We start from the raw sequence: 21,014 nt of genomic DNA, 5'->3' as shown, positions 1-21,014 counted from the left end.
AGATACAGCACTCGCTTTTTCCCCCACCCCCCGTGCATCCACACGTATCACTACAAGGAGGAAAAAAGGCAACGTTTCTAAGTTCCACACTGCCAGGCAGAAAAAAATTCACGTAAAAGGATACAAAATAAATTAGTAGCTGGTAAAACATTTGCCCCATGGGGACGGAGAACCTTAACTTACAAGAGACGTTGCCCCTGCGATAGAAAAGCTAGCGCTCTGAACAGTAAAACTGTCATTTCCTACCTGAATTAGTGTCCTGCTGCCCAAAGTTCATTACCGTGAGTTGAGGATCGGAAGCACTGATTTAGGACAGAGTAACCTTAAAACGAGAATAACCTGTGGCGCAGCTACCAGTGAATGGCTGCTACCTGCAGAGAGCTCACCAAGCGCCCAAATCTCAGAGAGCTGCTAGGGGAGGAAAAGTGGAGGGCAGAGGAATTAATTTTGCAAGGCATTTGGGAGGCCACGAGCAGACTGATGATGTTCAGAGCCGTGAACCCTGGTGATGGCTTGCAGCTCACAGAATGACGACCTGTGGGATCACTGGAGAGCAAGCAAGTTGTCTTTTGCAAGATTAACAATTTAAAAGTGCTGAAATTAATTTTGTTTAATAGCTGTGGGTGCAGACTCCTTACAAAGTAGGTTGCAAGGTCAGCAAGCCTCCTAAAGACTTTTAAAATGCAGCTTTTTATAGGGACAGTAGATTTAGGGTGGCTTAGGGCTTAAAGATCTAAAAAGCAAAAGAAGTGCAAAAGGTCATTTCCCACCACTTCCAAATCTTGGGTGAAGACATTCTTTATTTCACTTTTTACTCTGCAACATGCATTTACTGGTGCATTCAAAGCTACTTGAAGCAGCATGGGCTTCTTAAGCAGACAAGGTGAAAAAGACAGTAAAATCAAATAAGAGAACCAGACTAACGAGAATGTAGCAGGCTCCTCAGAGTCACACTGGAACGTGTCTACCTGTGTTGCAAAGAGTTGAGGGAAGGAAAATAAAAAAGGAGAATAAGAGACTGGGCAAAGAGAAAGGCAAGGGCAGGGAGAGTGCTCACCATCCCGGAGCAGTTCGCCTGTGATTCTCATTGCTTCCTTACGTGAGGCCATTACTCTGTAAAATACTGTAATTTTACAGTGTGCGCGAAGGAGCAGCTGGGCTTAATGCTGAAACCCAGATCAGCCATTTAAGAGACACTTGCTCGGCTTCACACCCTAATACACGTGAGCTATTGCAACATATCAGAATAGACTGACTATAGCTCCATTATAGGACACTTTTCATCCTACCTTTTTGTAATAGCATCCAACAAATGGCATAGGTAGAGTTCATAGTGAGTGTAGGTTTGGGAAATGGAAACAGTGCCTCTTCTCTACACCACTGCGTAGGAGGGTCTACAGCCAGTGCTGCCTTGACAAGCGTCTCCATGATGTGCAGCTCTGTGTGACAGAGGGGCTCAGGAATTCAAGCAGGATTCCAATCCTGAAGAAATTTGCACACACACACACACCCCATGCAAAAAATAACTGCCTAATTTGGTATTTATACATATCCACCTGGGGTTCCCCAGGGAACCAAGAAACCACATGAGAATCTGATCACAACGGATACAGCACACAGGTTCGTTTCAACATGCTCACTTCTCTTAAATCCTTACCCCCCACAGTGTGAGGGAAGCACTGGGTTCACACTGCGAAGGACAAAGCCAGGCAGAGGAGGTACGCACTTCTGACATGCAGCACATCACGGGATCACGGGACAGGCAAGTTTCATCTGCTCCTCTGCCAGATCCAGGCAAGCAGAATCGCCTTCAGTGTTCGGGGCAGCCTGTATCAGACAAACGCGTTGTCCTGCGTAATGACACCAAGTTGCTACGGCTCTGCAGGCGGAGGGGGCCATTTCCCTGGCAATGAGGTAACTGCCGGTCATTAGAGAGAACAGAATTAATTCAGCCGCAAGCTCATCTCTGACGGTGGCCGAAGCAAGCACACCAGCCATTTTTCTTTGCCCGTTCCACAGGGAGTTAGAACAAAGAAAGAGGCCCCTGAGAAACACTCGAGACACCACAGGAAAATCATTTTAGATGCATATTAATACTGCCACTGAATGCTGTGTGTTTTCAAGCTGACACATGCTGTCGTATGTAGTATTTGTTCCCTTTTTAGTCTCAAAGTTGAATTCATATCCTCACACAGCACTTCAAGAAAACCCCAGTTCACAGTTCAGCAAGGCACTGCTTAAAAGGCAAGCCTGATACAGGTCCTTAGGGCACCTCATCCATCCTGCACTTGGATGGCATTCTCCACCAAGGGACCCCATTAGGAAGGAAGGGCAAACTGAAATCCTAACCCAAAGCAGTCTGAAACAGCACCAGCATACTGGTATAGCAGCGATGGATGAGACTCCATTTGTCTTCAAAGCATGGGAAGCCAATATATCTGCTTCACTGCAAACTCAACTTTACTTTCCAACCTTGTAGTGTACTTAAAGCAAAAACGTAGATCAGCTTTCTGTCTGGGGATAAAGCAGCAGAGAAGTGTCACCCAAGGCTCCAATTAAACAGATGGGAAGTGACGCACTTACAGCGCAACTCCATGCAGCAAAACACCCCAAGATACAGTGTCTGTGTTACAGATCAATTGCCCAGGAATGCAGAGCCACAACCTGCAGGTTTCCTCTCCCCTCCATGTAGTAGAGCAACTCAGAAGCATCTTGTGCCAGTATAAAGCGTGCTGGAAAATGCAGCTGCTGTAGGAACACTATCAGTGCTGGAGATATCCCAGATCCTACTCTCCCTACAGAAGGTTAGGCCCTTCCAAGCAGGAAGAAACATTATGTTTGTTCTATGGCCAAAGTAATTAGAGGCTTACCTACAGTACTTCATATTTCTCCTTTCATAAAAGAGCTTTGTGTTGTTGTTGAATGAACTGAGTATGAGGCTAGTGTTTATCTGGATGAATTTTGATCTGGCTAACGTACCTACAGCTTCACTCCCTTCAGGAAAGGTGATTCCATTTATACCAGGTCTGCATATGGCCAAGTGAGCTTCCTTCAACATCGTTTTCTAAAATATTTAAGCTTAGATAGGTGTAATTCCCTCATGAATGGTATGTAGGTACACATTTTGGGGTATACTACATTGCATATTAGTTCGCCAAGTATAGCACTGAAACATGAACTCTTCATCAAATTCTTCATCTGTGGATGCAGTTTCAAAGAGAACAGTCCATATCTCATTCAAATACTTTCAAAGAGAGATTCAAATACTGTAACATGAAAAAGGTCTGGTAGAAAAGAACTATTTTTTTGAAAGCTTGTCACCTGTTTATAGGAATCTCTAGCCAGGACTCTTATTTATTTTTCATCAGCATCTACTGTTGCAGATGAGATCCTCCTATCCCAGGAACTGCACAGGTTCAAAGAGAGAAGACCACCATGACCAATACATACTGCAATTTAAAGAGACTAGCCAGGCAGCTGCTAGGGACTGAATATATGCTGCTTCTGCTCCAGCCAGGAGCCTAAACTTAAGGTTATCCTGTCCTAGCATAGCACCATATCACCTCTAGTGCCAATTTGGCTGACCGGAACTGTATATATCTACCTGCCTATTCAATTCATATCAAGAAGAAAGCAGGAGGAAAAAAACAGCAAGGTCAGGTACTTACGTATGAGTGACATACCTCACATGAGGAACAGCTACCTCACGTGGACCCAAACCAACAACAGAAAGCCTGCTCCTGAACAGCGTGCAGTTAGTTGTTAAACAGTCAGCCACTCAAAATGCCAGACCAATTCTCTTACTACCTGGACTCAAAATCACCAAAGTACCTCCAACCAAAAGCCTTTTGTGCATATGCGGTTATTCTCCCTGTAAATCCACAGAGAAGATGAACCTAGGTATTCTGCTAATCTACAAAATCTAGTTAGCACTGAGCAAAGATGGAGTTAGATTCTCTGACACTCTGTAAAGATTCACATCCTCAGTGACTGCAAAAACTGTATGGATGAGATGTCTAATCAGACTGTCCCAGATCTCCTGTTTAAACTCCTTGCCCCAAATTTGTCTCCTTTTTATCCTACATGTCACACTCTTAATTGGCCCTTGCCCAGCAGAAGAGTGGGAGAAACTCAAGAACCATCCTCTTCACTCCGATTCTCCTTTGTATTGTACATGTTTCTCATAAAACAGAAAGTGCTGCCTCAGAAGCTTGCTTTTCTCAACCCATAATGTTCAACAGACCTCTAAAGGTCTTCAAGATCTCCACAGTTCTAGAAGATGACAGTGAAACAAGAAGTTCTACTGCTCCCTCACTGTTACTGGGCCTTGGCAGCTTTTCCAGCCCACAGTGTGGCACTATTTTTGAATGACTTTTCTGAATGAAGAGCCGGGGAGAGGAGAAAGTTGGAAAAACAGAAATGAGAACTTGGCAGGGGGAAAAAAAGAAAAAAGAGGCTTAAGTCAGACAATCACAGCTGCAAAACGATTTCTGTTTCTGACACTGTGTGACACAGTGGAAAAGAGCTTGCTTTTCCTCTGAAACACAGAAAAAGACAGGCTCTGATAGTGAATTTGTAGCATACTATATGCATATATATTGCTATACCTGTGATTATTAAGCATCAGTTGCAGGAAAGACATCAAGGACTGACAAGCCATGGCCACGAATCTGAACGTTAACTCTCTTCACTTCACCACCTTCCCTCCTAACAACCAGGAGACCAATACCGTACCAGTAACTGCCACAAATGTTTTCCCCAAACCATGCTAATAGTCAAATGAATTGGATGCTCATTGCAATGCCGAGAAAAAAAACTGTTTTTTTTGTCAAAGAACTTTGCTGCACTCACCTTTGAAGCCCTGTCTGTACCACTGGGACAAACACACTCCATACCAGGAAGAGAAACATCAAGAGGGTTTTATGATGCAGTACAAGGAAAAAAATAATTTAAGAAAAAAAAAATTTTGCTACACGTCCCATACTTTCCAGTGATAATTTTTTGAAATAAAGCCACCTTCTATCAGGAGACATCTCCCTTGTTTGCAACAGGATTTTAGGTCTAGCCCATGCAGAGGATTTCTATGCCAGCTGTTATTCTAGCACCATTAAGAATACTGAGTGACTTAATCAAACCATCCTGATCCACAAAATATCAAGGAAACCTGAAGCCCAAGATGAACGGTGCAGTACACACAGAATTAATTTTGTGTCTGTCTTCCCTCAGGTGCAAAGAGCGGTCATTAGGGAACAGTCCAAAGGAGCTGAGGAAACTCATTACTGATGTTGCAAACCAGCATCGAGGGACAGTTTGTTTATTTCTATCTTTCCCTTTCACGCAGGGACGAAGCACGAAGAGACTTTTGGGACCCAACTGTATCAAGGAGTGGGAACGAGGTGCCTCCAGCCCACCTCCACAAACCATTCCATCAGCACAAGTCTCCAGCAGGTCGGAGACAGACTAACTTTTCCAAGGTATTAAATTAAAAGATGTTGAATTAAGTTAAATGCCCCACATTGAATTGACATTTCCCTTTTTTAATGCAAGCTAAGATTGATGAAAAATACCACTTATCTACATTAAGGGTCAAAATATCCAGCAAAAGAAGCCTCTGGTTCAGCGCGTCAGAGCAAAGTCAGTCTTACATAATCTGAGGACCAGGACGCGGATCACATCCTGATGATCCAATTAATGGTGGGATACTTTGCAATCAGCCAGGAAGCAAGGCCCCTAACAGATTGTGGGGCTGTAACATCAATTTCTTAAGTGCATTTAAAGGATTACAAATGTTAGTCCTGGCTTGAGATTGAAACACCTATTGAGGTGCTCTGAACCACATTACAGTAATTGGGTACCTGAATTAATGCCATTTCTTCTGATGGGTGAGTTGAATACATTGGAATTACGGGTTTCTTTTGCTGTATTTCACTTTCAGCCTTTTTTTTTTTTTTTCTCCTCCGAACATAAATCTGAGGCAGAATATCTCTTTTTATCTAGTTAGCTTTAATTACAGCCCTGAGGCACCCAAGTACTGTCCTAATTTTACCTTCTACTTTGTTTGGGTGCTTTTTTTTTTTTTTTCCCTCCTTATTTTACCACACAATGACATTAAAACAGGAATAAAGCTACTTTTTCTTGAAGCTTTGTCGGGGAGTAGGGGGGAAGGCTGTTGAGAGACAGAGAAAGAGAAGTCTTTCTTTTCCTTCCCATAGCCCTCTTGCACTATGTAAACCTTTTTATGCATGCACCAGATACCATTTGCAGTGTTTTACACCTCCCAGAGAGCTAGAACCAGGGCCGCCTCAATTAGTCTTCTATTCCTTCTGAGGTCAGTTCAAGTAAAGGTCTCAATCATATCAAATTGGCAGGAATGCTAACTACCTGGGTATTTCAGACCATCCAGAGTTCAGCTAAAACATGTAGCTGGTTTCAAGCGTACTCTGTGAATATAAACTGTAGGCATAAAACTGTACGTGTATGCCAGAGACTACACTTACGTTTAAAATAGCTTAGGGCATAGGGTTGTTTGTAGAGTTATCCAGCCACCACCTCTGTTAGACTGCAGCATACAGCATAAAGGCTGCACACGCTTTCCTCTTGTATCATATGAGTTTTGATAATTAGTGTTATAGCAGGGAATTCCATCCACTTTTGCCCTCAGCCTATGTGGCACTGACATTTCAGCAACCTCAGCAGTGGTTTCTCACTTGCAGCTAACTGGAACAAACACAGCCACGATATAAAGACCAGGCTGTGAAAAAAAAGGGGAGGGAAACAGTGTGGTATTCCAGATATTCCAGTGCACTCTGTAAATTTCATTTATCTGGTTACAGCACATCATGTTTAGATACTGCTTTAATTACTCAGTTTCTCCAGGTCTGTTAATAACTGATGTTATAATGTACATATACAATGTATTATACACACTTTTTATATTCCATACATATATATCTCCTTCTAGAGATATTCCAACTTTTGATCCTACATTCAGGATTCCATAAGAAACTGCGATTCCACAGTGATTGTGCTTTAATTGTGGGTTTGCTTAAGATAACTGTAAACAGAAAAGATACAGGAGCTATTTATCTTCATTGCTGGTTAAGAGGAAATCACAGCGTATACCTTCAGGGAGCTAAGGAAGCATAATGATTTAACTGGCATATGAAGGAAAGAGACAGCTTCTAATTCAGCAATACAACTTCCTGACTCTCAGGGAAAAGCAGTTTGCATGCTTTTGTCAGGCAGCCATTCACAGTTAACTGTGTAGTTTTGTTTATTTTTATTTTCTACTGCATAAAAAACAGTAGATTAGGGAGGGATCACTGGGGACCATTCAGCGGTGCTCCTTGTTTCTCTTGAATGTTTTTCAGTGTTCTTTAATTTCCCTTCCCCACTAATGTGGAAAATTCCTAGAGTTTAGAAATAATCTTTGTGAAGCACAACAAAACCTACAAACTAGTTCCACGTAGGAGGTGATTTATCAGAGGACAGACATAGCTTCACTGTAGGGCCACATGACGACGCACAGTGTAAGGATTTAAGAAAAAAAAAAGCAACAGTATCTTGCAGATATCAATTCAAATTTCAGAGTAGTTTTTGATTCATTAGATCATGCTCGTTGAAATGATTTACATACAGATAATGAAAACACAAGCCCCAAGGACTAGTTAGCTGTTTAGCAGTGTATACATTTCACATAACCATTTCCATACATCTAGTTTGAAATTCATTAACAAAAATTAATTGCTACCCAGTGGTCTACGTTGCACAGCACGTAGCTTTGATATACTTTCTAAATTACTGCTTTTTATCACTCCTCCAGTGATCTCACAGACAAAGTTAAATTTTGCTCTCCTGAAAGAACTGGGTAAAAATTCATAGCAAATCTCATGTTTATTATAGTTAGTTAGAATTAGCAACTGAGTTTGAGGAAATATTTGTCTAAATTTTTTCCCTATTGCCCTTTGGAAAAGACAGCGTGATGCCCTTAGGATTCTACCACAGAGACAGAACACAGCTCACTAACTTTCCTTTTGGACCCGATCCAGAATGTATTGAAGTCATATGGAGACTTCATTGACTTAGCATTCTGTACTTCAGGTCTTCCAGCCCTCATTGTCCTGTGTCACCACCCCCCCCCATCCCCTGGACTGAGCTTTGCTGTGCGAGCCTTAACTGTGTTGTTATTGTTGCAGCACATTCAGCATGAAGTTTCTCTTATTTTTAACACAGCTTAGATAAGGAGAAAAAAAAAAGTTATTTTTCTTAATTAACTAACAGAAATTGGTCTTGGATTTTACAGATGAGTTATAATGATGGGGGGAGGTAAGGTTTGCTTTTTAGTAATGACATGTAATGGTTAAAAAAATAAAAAAAAAATCTTTCCACACTCTTTCCATCATATTTCACAAATATTTACAGTGTACACCTCAGGTTTGAAATAAGCCAGGGAGAACTAATTCATTGTTTACACTTGGAATCCGAGGTGGCCCAGTCCCATAAGGGCAGTACAATGCACTGTATCTTTCCATTCTCAGTACTTATCTTAATCTTAATAACTAGCCAGACAACTGACTCCAGAGTCCTGGGCTTATCGACTGGAATTCGTCACATGCACACAAGAGAAGACAAGAAATGCATTATATAACAATGCCATACAAATCATTATCTTTTAATATTTAAAAGTATGTATTCAAAGTCTGATACGGAACCATTTTGGTTGAACTCAATTCCACTGGTTGTTATTAAATTTGATAGCAAATGAACAAAAATACACTTGTAACATATTTATCTGCAAAAGAGTTTATTTGCAACAGATCAAAAGGCTGTTTCTTACTACATTTTAGTTACTGCTATCAAATGCAATCTCCTTTTTAAACATGCTTTGATATGGGAAGACTATTTTCAAAACAGGTTAATAGGAAATATATATATTTATTTTTTTCTAGGTCTCTTAAGTACCAGGAAGTGCCCAGAATGTGAAGAGAAAGTCTATTGCACCCTCACCGTAGGTCTACAGCATGATTTCTTTGAAGTGAGTTTACTTAAGGAACAGGAAAGACATTTTAACTGTGTACACCAGAAACTTAGAACACACTTTCAAGCTGACATACATAACCTAAATTTTGGTTTCAGTGTCTCACATATAATGGCATATTTTGCCAAGAAGCAGAGATTAGTCCAAATGTGTGTTATCCAAAGCATCAGGGGTACTCTTTGCTGAAAGAGTTGTCTCATATTAGGGTTTTCATTTTTCCTCTGCACCTCCGCAGTAAAAGCTGCTTGAGTATACGTGCACCATGGCGAGTGGGAGAGAGAATAATGATTAGGACCCCACACTCCTAAAGCAAGAGGAGAGGAACAAAAATTTTGAACACAGACCCTGTCAGTAGTCCCTCTCTCATTGCCTGCAAAAGAATAAGAGAGAAGATAGATAATTTACATACAGGCATTCCCAAAATGAATTTGATATGAACTTATACAAAATTAATATGGGTTAACAAATACACTGGAAATTCACTCCTCAGACTGCTTCACTCTAACCCAGCCCATAAAGTATTACTTGTGCTAGGTATTAATACTTTCTGCAATGGGATTCCTCCAGCATAAGACATTGGAGTAGTGTTCAAAAAGACTATCACTGCTAGGGAGGGTATTTCCCAAATTGCTATTCCACATCAAAAACTTTTGAAGCCTACCCTAGGCCAAACCTTGTGCTAAACCACAAACCACAGTAAATCAATTACTTAATCAATCCCATCAGGCAATCAATTAACATGAACTAAGAAAACCATGAGCAGACATATTCTTGTGTGAACAAAGGTCACCCACTGGGGCCTTTGCGTGTCTATTCATATTAGTTTAAGCCCAGGTTTAGAAGGAGAAATTTTCCTGTGATAACAGTTCTTTGTATTGATGTGTCAGCACAGAGACCTAGTCTCTGTGTCTAGCAGAGATCATCTGTATTTTTACTCATGTAATAACGAGAGGCCACTTCTAGGAGAAGGAATCTGAGATTTGTGTTCCATAGTGGTGAGGTGAGGCCTCCTTCAGTTCTAGTGAAAGGACTTTGCACGAGAATTGTAATGATACCTGAACAAGAGAGCAAACTGGGCTTTTTCAAGCATACACCTTGAAAACCGCAAGTGCAAGAGAATTTATCATCACCCGCAAGTCTTTGGTCGATGTTGCAAAGCCAATTTTTGATTCCATTTGCTAGGTCCAACCTAAGAGCTGGGAGAAGCATGTTTTGAACTTCTAGAGAAACACCTGCTCTGTAACACCTGCGATACAACTTCCTTTCTAATCAGAACTATAAAATAATTATAGTAATTAATGCTATTTTATAATCATGTGGTAATTACCATTCAGGGATAATCCACAAGCCAGTGATAAATTCATTGTCAGATTTGCAACATATCTGCAGCCTACTAAGCAGGTGAGGTTACTTCCATACATTAACTGGGGACACTGAATTCTTGGGTTGTGGGAAAGAGTCCACATACAAGGTCCACAAAGCTCAGAGCGAAGTAGAAGCAGAGCCAAGTGTGGTGGGCAACCCAAATGCTGTGAAAGTGAAATCTTGTATGTGACTCAGCCCTGCAGATGTCCGGGACTACAGGTTTGTCATGTGAAATTGCACGCTGGTGCACACGGCACAGCCAAGCCAAACAATTCATGACCAGAACAGCCCACTTTCCTTCCCATTCCCACATGCTGTATTGGTTTCCTTGGTTCACCAGGTGAACCTAAAGTAATGTGATAATGCACAGTCACCACCACTACTTATGATTTCAATGTGGTTGTACTATGATGTTGCTCATCAGAGTAATGCTTCTCACAGACAATTAAGCTGTATAGCACCGAGTCTTGTTTACCTCCAAAATCTTCCATGAGTTCAAATCTCCCTTCTGCATCACTCCTCTTCCACTAAACAAACCGCGTTTAGCATCAAACACAGTATCAAATAAAAGCTGGCATGGCTATTCAAATTTTAGTCAAAGTCAGAGAAAGAAAGATGTGCAGAACAGCTGAGAATTGGCCTAACTTGGGATAGGAAAAAAAAATGCAAAGGTATGAAAATGTATTCTACAGTGCTCTCAGTGCTCAGATCCAGCGGTGACAGGGCTATAAGCAGATACATTAGTCTGGAAATATATCAAGGTTAGATTAAGCTGCAGAGTTTCCATTTTATTAATGGTCTTCAATCTGACTCCTTAATAAAATGGAAACCATTTGTAAAATTTTGATCAGAATCCACACTTAGCTTTTAAATGCTTGCAACCTTTGGGTATATTCAGGAACAAATTTCAGAGAGCCTATGCCTAAAACTGAAGGAGAGAAGGAAATGAGAAGGAGAAAATGACTCGAGGTGAATCAGACCTTGAAGTGAATTATTATGTAAACTATGAGTTAGGATAAACGAAGAAACCATTGGGACAGCATGTTTTTTTGCATAGATCACAGAGATATTATGCTGGACCACTGCAACATCTGCCACAGTGGCGTAACTAGAAGAGTAAATATCTAAGATGTTAATATTTAAATATTGTCCTGAATGACATATTGGAGCCACTAGAGCATTGCTTGGGACTGGAAAGCTTGGGTCGTCACCAGGCTGACTAAGGAGCTTGAATGAGCATTGTAATGCAATGCTGTGTCACTATTTATTTGGTCAAGTTTTCTCTGATCTGATGTCATGGAACAAGAGAAAGAAAGGTTTTATACAGCAGCTACTGGAAAGGGAAGTGTTGTTGGATAACATAAAAAGTGACATGGAAAGAAAGTTCCCAGAAAATTACCCCTCAGTTGTATCTCTCAACCACACAGTAGCCTGCATGGAAAGAAATTAAAATTCATACTTAGAACATAAACTGAAACTCAGAACTACGCAACAATCTAATTTAATAGCAAACCTGCTGCAAATGTGCGTGCTGTGCTGCTGCCCTTCTGGTATCTGAAGTTTGAGGAAGAATTTTTAAAGGGAGTATTATTCATATATGGCAGTTTGTGGATGAAGTGACTATAGGCTATGCAAAGGTTTCAGAAATGGATTTGACTAGGCTTTTCTCTGGCAAGTGTTTTGATCCAAAGCAAAATGCAAGTACTAAAATCAGAGTACTTGAGTCCTTCTTTTTAGCCTTCAGAGAGGGAGAATCTCATTGCACAGATCTCCAAGCATGATCACCATATCCAAAAAAATCCAAGGAGAAAAGTAGAGCATCAACTACACTGATGAACAGTTGCATTATCCGAGGCCATGGCCTTTGTTAGCAGGCAGAGGCTTTTCCTAACACTTGAACCCAATGACGTCTACACTAATAAAGCTTACATCCATAACAAAGCATAAGCACTTCCTCTGGGAAAGACCCAGAGCTATCAGGAAGGACAACATGCTACTGTGACAAATTAAAAGTCTGTTTCTCTCCCTTTGACTTTGATACCTACTTGGATGACATTTGCGGCAGTGATGGGGACAATATTACAGAAGGAAGAACCTTGATTAGTCTAGCCAGGACAAAGTCACCTATTATCCTAGGAGACAAATTTGGAAATTTTTAATAAAACTAGACACTGTCACTTTACCTTCTATCTAAGGCTCCCTGTGACCCCAACAGAAAATACAGAATGTGTTTATTCAGATTAACTGAACTACTTCTATAGGTGATACCTCCATCTGCTCTTCACAACACATTTACCTGTATGCTCACTGACTAGCTGGTAAACACAACTGAAAGGCCAGATAAGCATAAGCAATTTCTCTATTCAGTGTGCCAAATATTTGTTATTTGACCCAGAATGAAATAGGCTAAGAATAAAAACAAACAAACAAACAAACAAACAAAAAACACTACATATAGTTACAGAAATATTACTTTTCTACAATCTGTACTCCTACAAAACATTTTCCTCAATCTACATAGGACAGCCATATCACACGCATTAGGGTCTTACTGTTATCGCATAACCTTCGGCATTTTGGCAGTACAGAATCGTAGAACATCCCAGGTTGGAAGGGACCCCCAAGCATCATTGAATCCAGCTCCTGGCTCTACACAGGACCACCAAAAAAACACAGTGTATGTCTGAGAGTGCTGTTCAAATGCTTCTTGAGGCACAGCAGACTCGGGGCCGTGACCACTGCCCTGGGGAACCCATTCCAGTGCGTGACCACCCTCTGGGTGCAGAACTTTTTCCTAACACCCAGCCTGACCCTCCCCTGTCCCAGCCCCAGGCCGTTCCCTCGGGTCCTGTCGCTGTCCCCAGAGAGCGGAGCTCAGCGCTTGCCCCTCCACTCCCCTCGCGAGGGAGCTGCAGGCCGCCATGAGGCCTCCCCTCGGCCTGCTCTGCTCTGGGCTGAACAAACCAAGGGATCTCAGCTGCTCCTCATTTATCTTCCCCTCTTCACCATCTTTGTAGCCCTCCTTTGGATGCTCTCTAATAGTTTTTTAGATGAGAAAACCCTGGACAGCGTATATTAAGCTGAGACCTTCTTGAAATTAGGTGCACAATGAAATCAAATGTATCAAGGTCCTTAACTCTCTTAGGCCTCTACGCAAATCATTCTGCTCTTACTTCTTGAGGTTATGTTGATGGCACACCAGAGCTGATAAATTCAATTGAAGTTCAAGAGCATGAAACATGAAAAGAAAAATGAATACCCATCTCTGAAATAAACTAACCAAGTGAGTCAATATCTTGAAGCTTTTCTGGGGGACTGCAGCTAGACTTAAACTGAAGGCTTTGTAGTGTCCATCTCATACTGAAATAGAAGGTATTCAGAAAGGTGTTAATCCAATGCAACGCACAAACTAGCAGTTTATTTAAAACAAAACTTGATCCTTATTGGGAGCTGAAATATTTGAAGCACACACAAGTAAAACTAATTTAACCTTTGAAAAGTTATCTCCGGAGGGAAGAATAGAAATCCCTTTATAAGATTTTTAAGCACTGCAATTATTGACGAGGACTATATTACTTCAGTTTTCTCTGATCAGGAAAAAAAAAAAAGCAAAGCCACAGGAGACATCAGCAGCTGTCAGGCTGTTTTCCAACTGCAATGAGGTAGTTTACAGTGGGCTTGTGCCAGTCTCTTAAGACCCAGTTAAGAAGCCTTTTTAAAATGCCTTAAAAAGCCAACTCATACATTAATCAAGTTGAGCCCTCATCCATACTTACTGCAATACATCAATTACCATGTCTTTTTTTTTTTTTTTAATAAATTCCAGTTGACAGCAGACACCTTATTAAGGCTTACTAAAATGATACAATAAGTAAAAGGCTATTAATATTGCTTTTTTTCCCTGCTGCTATTGTCTTGCCGCACTGGTCTGCAAACAAATTCAGGCTGCATTACAATTAATGCCAATGGAACTCCTTCTAACGACTTCCAGCTTGCTAATTTTTTACGCTAATAATAAAAAAAAGGCATTGCTATGCAAGAACGGCCCCCTTTTATCATGCTCACATGGCACACTAGAGAGCTCCTGCCATTGTTCACATGAAAGACAATTAAACCCAGGAACATCAAACCCAAAAATGACAATCTGCTAACCAGCACTGGGTATTGCTGAATTCTTTTCTCTATTTTCTGAACTGATAGAAAACAGTTCTCTAAAGACATTTCCCCTCCCCCATGCCCACCCTCTGGAAAAAGAAAAAGTTTGAAAAATACCCTCACTGATTTATGCATCTCTGCTCAGAATTTATTAACTGTCTAGGGCTAATTTCACTCTTGCATGTCTATTGCTTCCAGGTTTGAATTCTGGACACATCTCAAGAAATGCAACAATAATATTGTCCACATAGTTTCACATTTAAAAATAAACATTTTTTTTTCCTGGTTCATGATTTCTGGAACACAATATAAAATGCCCAAGGCAAGAGGATAAAGCCAGTATGGTAATAAGCTTATTTCTCCCAATCTTCTAGGGACAAGGATGGACAGAGAAAGGGGTCATAAGGTTAGTTCAAAATTAAGTACATTCACGATGTTAATTTAGAGTAAAGGTAACTTCTCTTAAAGGTGTTTTTTTCCTATGCCCTCTGTCATGCAGCTTAAGACCGAGTTTTATAGCAATATTTTCAGGTTTGCACTCTGGAACACACACACACACTTAACTTTTTTTTTTTTTTAATAAATTAACTGTGCTTTCAAACCACAAGTATTTATATAGAGACAGTATTATAGACATGAACAATTACACTACTTGGTACCTCTGTAATAACTAACTTTCAGAAAAGAGTTTCAAAGCAATTCACTATTCATTAATTCTCACAAGACCTCTGAGAAGTAGGTGTTGTTATACCTGTTTTAAAGGTATATAAATTTGGTGAAAGAAAGGTTAAATGACATTTCTAAGACCACAATGCATGAGTAGCAGCAATACAACTACAATCCCAAAAATCCATCTCTCACCATGAAGACACCTCAAAAACTTTGAGGAGTCTTCAGCTCAAAATAACTCTTAAGAATATACTTTAAAAGCATCATTATTCAGGATCTTATTTGCTTAACTTCAAGGATGCCCATAAGCCCTACTGGATTTCATTCAACTCCAGCTGTCCTGATTACAGGTACTTCCTTAACCTATGCCTATACATGTCCCAGCAACTCGGGCCCCAGTCCAGTAACTTTATCCTACACATCACAGGACATAAGTATTTATTGCAATAAACCCCAATAAATTTAAACTACAATAAATAACCATTTTATATTCTGAAATATTCATATTATTAATAAGTCTGTGAGTGTATATATACATATGTCACATACATGTTGACAAGAAGTAATTTCTGATTGCTACAGATTTGGTATGAGTAATGCCTGGCAAAGCTTTGACTGAAGGATGCAAGTCTTATGAAGAATTCAAATTAAATTTGGTACCAAATCAAAGAATTATGTAAAAATACCAGACCTTTTATGCATGCAGGGGTAGAAGGAATTTAAGTTTTTAACAAGAAGCTGGGAAATTCCCATCACCCTTTTGTCATACAAAATTATTTCCCACCCCCTTAGGCTGAAGGACATTAGGCTTTTTAGCTGTCACTTGAGCAGGCCTGAATATTTCCAGGCTTTTTCTGAAGCCTCCGCTTCAGACCAAAGAAGTTGCAGTAAATTCTACATTTGGGAGAAAAGAACATTTTTGTGTTGTTGTTTAATAGCCACTGAGAGCTGTGGAGTGTTAAGAATATACCCCAGGAAAGATGGATTAGTAGGAAGTGGCCAAAAGAGGCCATAAAATGTGCATTATAAATGCAATTCATCACATAACTGTGCAATTTGTCAAATGGATATTGTACCTTGCATAGTGTCTTTTGGGACAGAAGCAAAAGAAAAAGGCCTGAGAGATAACAGTTCTATTCCTGGCTCTGCTACTGGTTCTCTTTTTGACCTTGGAAAAGGCTTTTTAGCCAAAATATGTAGACCGTTTTCTACTTTTGTTATTGCACATCCAACTTTATTTTGATTAGGCTAATAGTTGCACTTCTGAAGTTGCACTGTCCTGAACCCAGAGAACTAGGAGACACCTGACACAGAAATCTGACTTTTCAGAAGTCTGTTAGCCTAGGGGCTCCATCTATGTGTCATAAAATAGAAAAGATAAGGTAAATATCTTAAAAGAGACACTACAACAATTAACTTGATATTTGCACAGATGTGATTAAATAGACATAGAAAGGTTTCATCATTCAACTAAAATGGCCCTAAAATAATTGCTACCAAATAATGCAAAGTAGAAACACCTCTTATTGGTGTTGCAACACTATGACTTCATATAGTCATTGCAATCAATACCTGCCAGACATAACTCAGTCTGCTAAAACATAGCTATGCAGCCTAAACCAGCTGCTATCCAGAACTGCTGTCTTTATTAGCCAATGGGTTGAAATACCTTCTTAGCCATTAACTTGGGGTTCAGCTACATGAACGCTGAACACATGATCCCTGACTGTTAACTCCCAAAGAAGAAAGCTCCTTGTGTTGTGGCAACACAAGGAATAAGGCACAAAGTGCTTCCCAAACTGGGTACACCTTGGTGATCGTGGGAGCAGCGACAGAGAAACCTGCTGGAAGCAGCTGTGCTGTGTTAAGGTGTTGTTGCTCACCACTGTTGACCAGTTGTCTCACCAATCGCTCAGAAGAGCTCTCCAGTCCAACTTTCAGTAGCTTCACTCACTGTGCCTACTCCCAGAGCAGGAAAGCTCACATTACCTTGCTCTGTGAATGCACTAACCTCTTTAATAGCTCCAGTTAGACCCATCCCATCTTGTTTTGTCATGCTCCATCCAAAGGTGCACTGTTTTGGCTACAAGGAACACAATTACTATCATCCACCTCCAAATTATGCTGCTTTTCTGAGATAACAGCTAGGATGTCCCTTCAACTTGGTAGTTGTGGTTTCAACAAACACACCTGCATTACTAATGTACAGTAAAAGCTCCTTTTGCATCTTGATGAGACATATGGAGCAGCCTATGACCTGTCTGCCTCAACACCGATGGAGAAGCCAAGAATCAGTGGGTAACTTCCAGAGGTGTGCATGCTGCCATGTTGATCTGAACCACTAGATGCTTAGTTGGCAACTTGACCCTGGAGGTAGATATGTTCAGTGCCACTTCCACCTACCCCTTTCTACCTTTTTTTTTTTCCTTCCCTCAGGGATAGAGAGTAAAAGACATTTTTCCCCCGCCCCCTTCAATGGAGACTGACTCTACAGTGGAGTACAGACTTTCACTCCATGTGAGCCTGCTCCTTTATGACTGTGATCGCACACAGGGACTGTATATAAACCACTGCCATTCCACAACACAGCTTGCTAGGATTAAAAAAAAACACCCAAAACACAAAAAACCATACTCATTTTTTCTAGTTTTGTTTATTTTTCCTCCCCAAAAGACAAAACAAATTAGAAGTAATAAAAACATCCACTTCTTTTTCGTGTGGTCACACGTGTACTGGCTTTGGCTCATTTAGACACTGCATCTGAGCCAATTTAGATGTGACATGAGGCAATTATACAGCTCCCCAAGTCTGCAACAAAAATCAAAGGCAAACATTTTTTCTAGTCACAATACACCAAGTTTGCAGCTCATTTGAGCCCTATATAAAGTGAAAGACAACAACCCTGAACTGAAACTGCTGAAATTGGAACCCAACTCACACACGTTCAAATTCATATGATCACAAAAGAAAAATAAAGAGAGAAAATGAAGATGTCTGACATCACAGCCAAATTTTAGCATTGCTTAACTGGTGTCAATCAATAATAAACCCATGGAGTTACTCTAAATTAACGCAGATGGAAACTGAAAGTAGACAAAACCTATACCAACTGTAATGAAATTGCTTATTGATAGTGCTTCGCTTATTGTCCAAATAAAACCAGAGCACATGACCAAATTGTTTCATACCCATTCCCCTTCTTTTAATTACAGCGTAAGAGAAGCAATTGTTATCTCTTCTACCAACTTAGATTTATAATATGGCCCGCTCCTCACACTTAAGACAATATAACCTTACAACAAGGCAATATTATAGTGCCACGTTCAGTATCCTAGCAACGGTAAAGGGCTTGCATTTGATGTCAAAATAATGGGCCCTGCTTAATCTTCTGTTTTTTTTGTTGTTGTTGTTGTTATTGTTGTTGTTGTTTTTTGAAGTAGGGGGTCAAACGCTGAAATCTAGGAGTTCAGAAAAAAAAGACCGAAGAGCATTCTAAAAGTACATGTATAGGGGCATGTGTTTATATATACATGTACACACATTGATGGGTACGGATAAATAGATAACCGCCTGTGTACACAAAATAGGTGGTCTAGTTTTTGTCTTTAAGTTGTTTAGACAAAAGCAAAAGCTGAGAAATGGAATGATGTATATCCCTTTCAAGATATCAGAGGCTTTTAACAAATGCAATCTTCTTCCTGCTTTATCAGTTCTTCTGTAAATTAAAGAGAAAAAAAACACATCTGACTTATGGTCCCAGTTTCACCTCATCTAAATTTGGTCCTATCGCTATATTAAAAGAAAAAGCTACCTGCCACTAATTTCTTGTGTCTTTCCAATTTTCTTTATGATGGAAGTTGCTTAAAATGTACTGATTACGTGGTCTACAACCATATGACATTTGCCAAGCTATGAGACAGTTGAGACTTATCTGTATTTGACTACTTAAAACATATGATTAACTGTGATGGGGAAAAAAAAAAAGTTTTGTCTGTACCAAGGATCAATGTGGTAGCCAGCAACAGTGACCAAATAGAAGGATGTTTCTGAGCATCTGTGCAGTTTTAGAGGCTGAGGAAAAGTGAAAAACTGACAGCCTTGCTATAATCTTCCCCAGGTAACCCAATCCTTGTACATGTTTTTAATTCTTGCTGCTAATGCCCCTTGGAAGAGCGTTAGCCAGGTAGTGTAGCTGAACATCAGCTGTCCCACCAGCAACAAGTAAATACTGCTTTGTTGAACTAAGATTTCCGAACAAGACTGGTATTCAAACACCACCCTGGGCTGTTTGCTGTTCTTTGCCCCCGAGGCCTCGACAGAACAGAAGAAACAAAGATTGTTTCAAATTGTGCTTCATTTTCTCTATGGATCAGTTTAAAATACACACAGGAGAAGAAAAAAAACAGTTGCCCTTTAAAGTTTAAGGCAAACATACAAACCAACATGGTACTTTGTGCAGCAGTCGCCGTTCTTCCCCCAGATATGCTAACAGAGCTTCAGAAGCCTGCAGTACCACTGCTTTGCCTTCCCTCGCTTCACCCCACTGATACAACGTCAGGAAAGGTCAGAGAAAACAGCCAGACCCTGCATCGTGCCCCCAAAGTCAACAAGCACCGGCTCTGTTGGACCAGATGAGAACGAAGAAATCAGAGGAGCCGCGCTTGGGTGCCTGGTACAAAGAGAGATACGCAGTGAGAGAAGAAAAACACTGCTCGTGTGAGAGTGGTTGCTTTTTGTCATCCACAATATTTTACTTCTAGCTGAAGACCTGATCAGCGAGAGCTTGAAAGAATCCTTGCAAGCTCTGTTTATTTACTTAAACCAATTCTTGCAGCCCTTCTTCTCTCAAATTAATGCTGAGGTGAAGAGTTTACAGCAACACACGATCTGGAGTTCAGCTGTTCAGCAAGTGGTTTGCCACAGCTCCAGTGCAAACCAGCACTGAACCTGGGAGCTTTTTCCATCTCCCTCTTTAAGAGAACTGTTTACTGTGTGTACACAGAGACACACGCACACACTGCAATTCACCTCTCTGCAATTGTTGTGGCAGTCATTCTATTACTGATATTATTATCCCCTGAAGATGCTTCGTGGACAACTCTATCCCCTGCCAGGCTGTCCCAGTTTTATAAACTGCAAATCTGGTCATCTTACTCTACTGGGGCGGGGGGAGCATGGGGAGAAGAAGCTGTTTAAAAAGGACAGCTGCCACTACAGTGCTGCATCGATGCAGACACGGCAAGTGAAGGCACAGTGCCCCACTCTGCAGGCAGCTCTTGTCTCCTGTCAGCGCCAGCACCACCAGTGAGGCACTGGAAGTGCTGCCATGCTCTTTACTGGGGAAAAAAACAGGGCCCAGCAGTAATCACTCAGCAAACATAAGGTGGATTGGGAAGCTGTTTCAAGTCCCTCCATGCCCCAACTTCGCTCCTAACCAACACTGTTTCAAGAAATGGTTGTGAATTTTGGCAAGGTTTCAGCTTGTGCTACACAGAACTGGAGACAGGCACAGCCTCACGTGCCTTCCTGAACAGAGCTCAACCTACACATGTCCCCAGGTAGTTTCTTGAACAGAAACTCAGAACAACAGAAGAGATGCAAATGCAAAGCAAAGCTTCAATTAAAGTATTTTTTCTTCTCCAGAGCTGTGTGGTCCAACACAGCTTAGCAGTAAACAAAACAAGGGGAGCTTACAATGCATATTCAAAGGGAAGTGTCATAACAAGAACTTTGATCAGATCACCACTGTTGTATGAACATGGGGCTTTGCATACAAAAGCATTTATAC

At 40.7% G+C, this 21,014-nt stretch overlaps 1 protein-coding gene across 3 annotated transcripts in view; it reads right to left on the bottom strand.

Moving 5' to 3' along the window:
• ESRRG (estrogen related receptor gamma) overlaps positions 1 to 21,014 on the bottom strand; it is a 383,447-nt gene that overhangs the window by 237,622 nt on the left and 124,811 nt on the right. Inside the window, exon 1 of one of the 3 annotated variants that reach the window (XM_050709700.1) lies at positions 1,290 to 1,694. The exons of the other annotated variants lie outside the window; for them this stretch is intronic. Coding sequence (XP_050565657.1) covers positions 1,290 to 1,319 — 30 coding nt within the window. The 5' untranslated portion in view covers positions 1,320 to 1,694. Of the gene's footprint in view, positions 1 to 1,289; positions 1,695 to 21,014 lie in introns of those variants that run through there. 3 annotated transcript variants of the gene reach the window in all.

Source organism: Cygnus atratus, chromosome 3 (assembly GCF_013377495.2).
Source record: "Cygnus atratus isolate AKBS03 ecotype Queensland, Australia chromosome 3, CAtr_DNAZoo_HiC_assembly, whole genome shotgun sequence".
Taxonomy (NCBI): domain Eukaryota; kingdom Metazoa; phylum Chordata; class Aves; order Anseriformes; family Anatidae; genus Cygnus; species Cygnus atratus.
Note: the sequence above shows the minus strand (reverse complement) of the source record. Positions and strands in the feature narration are given on the sequence as shown.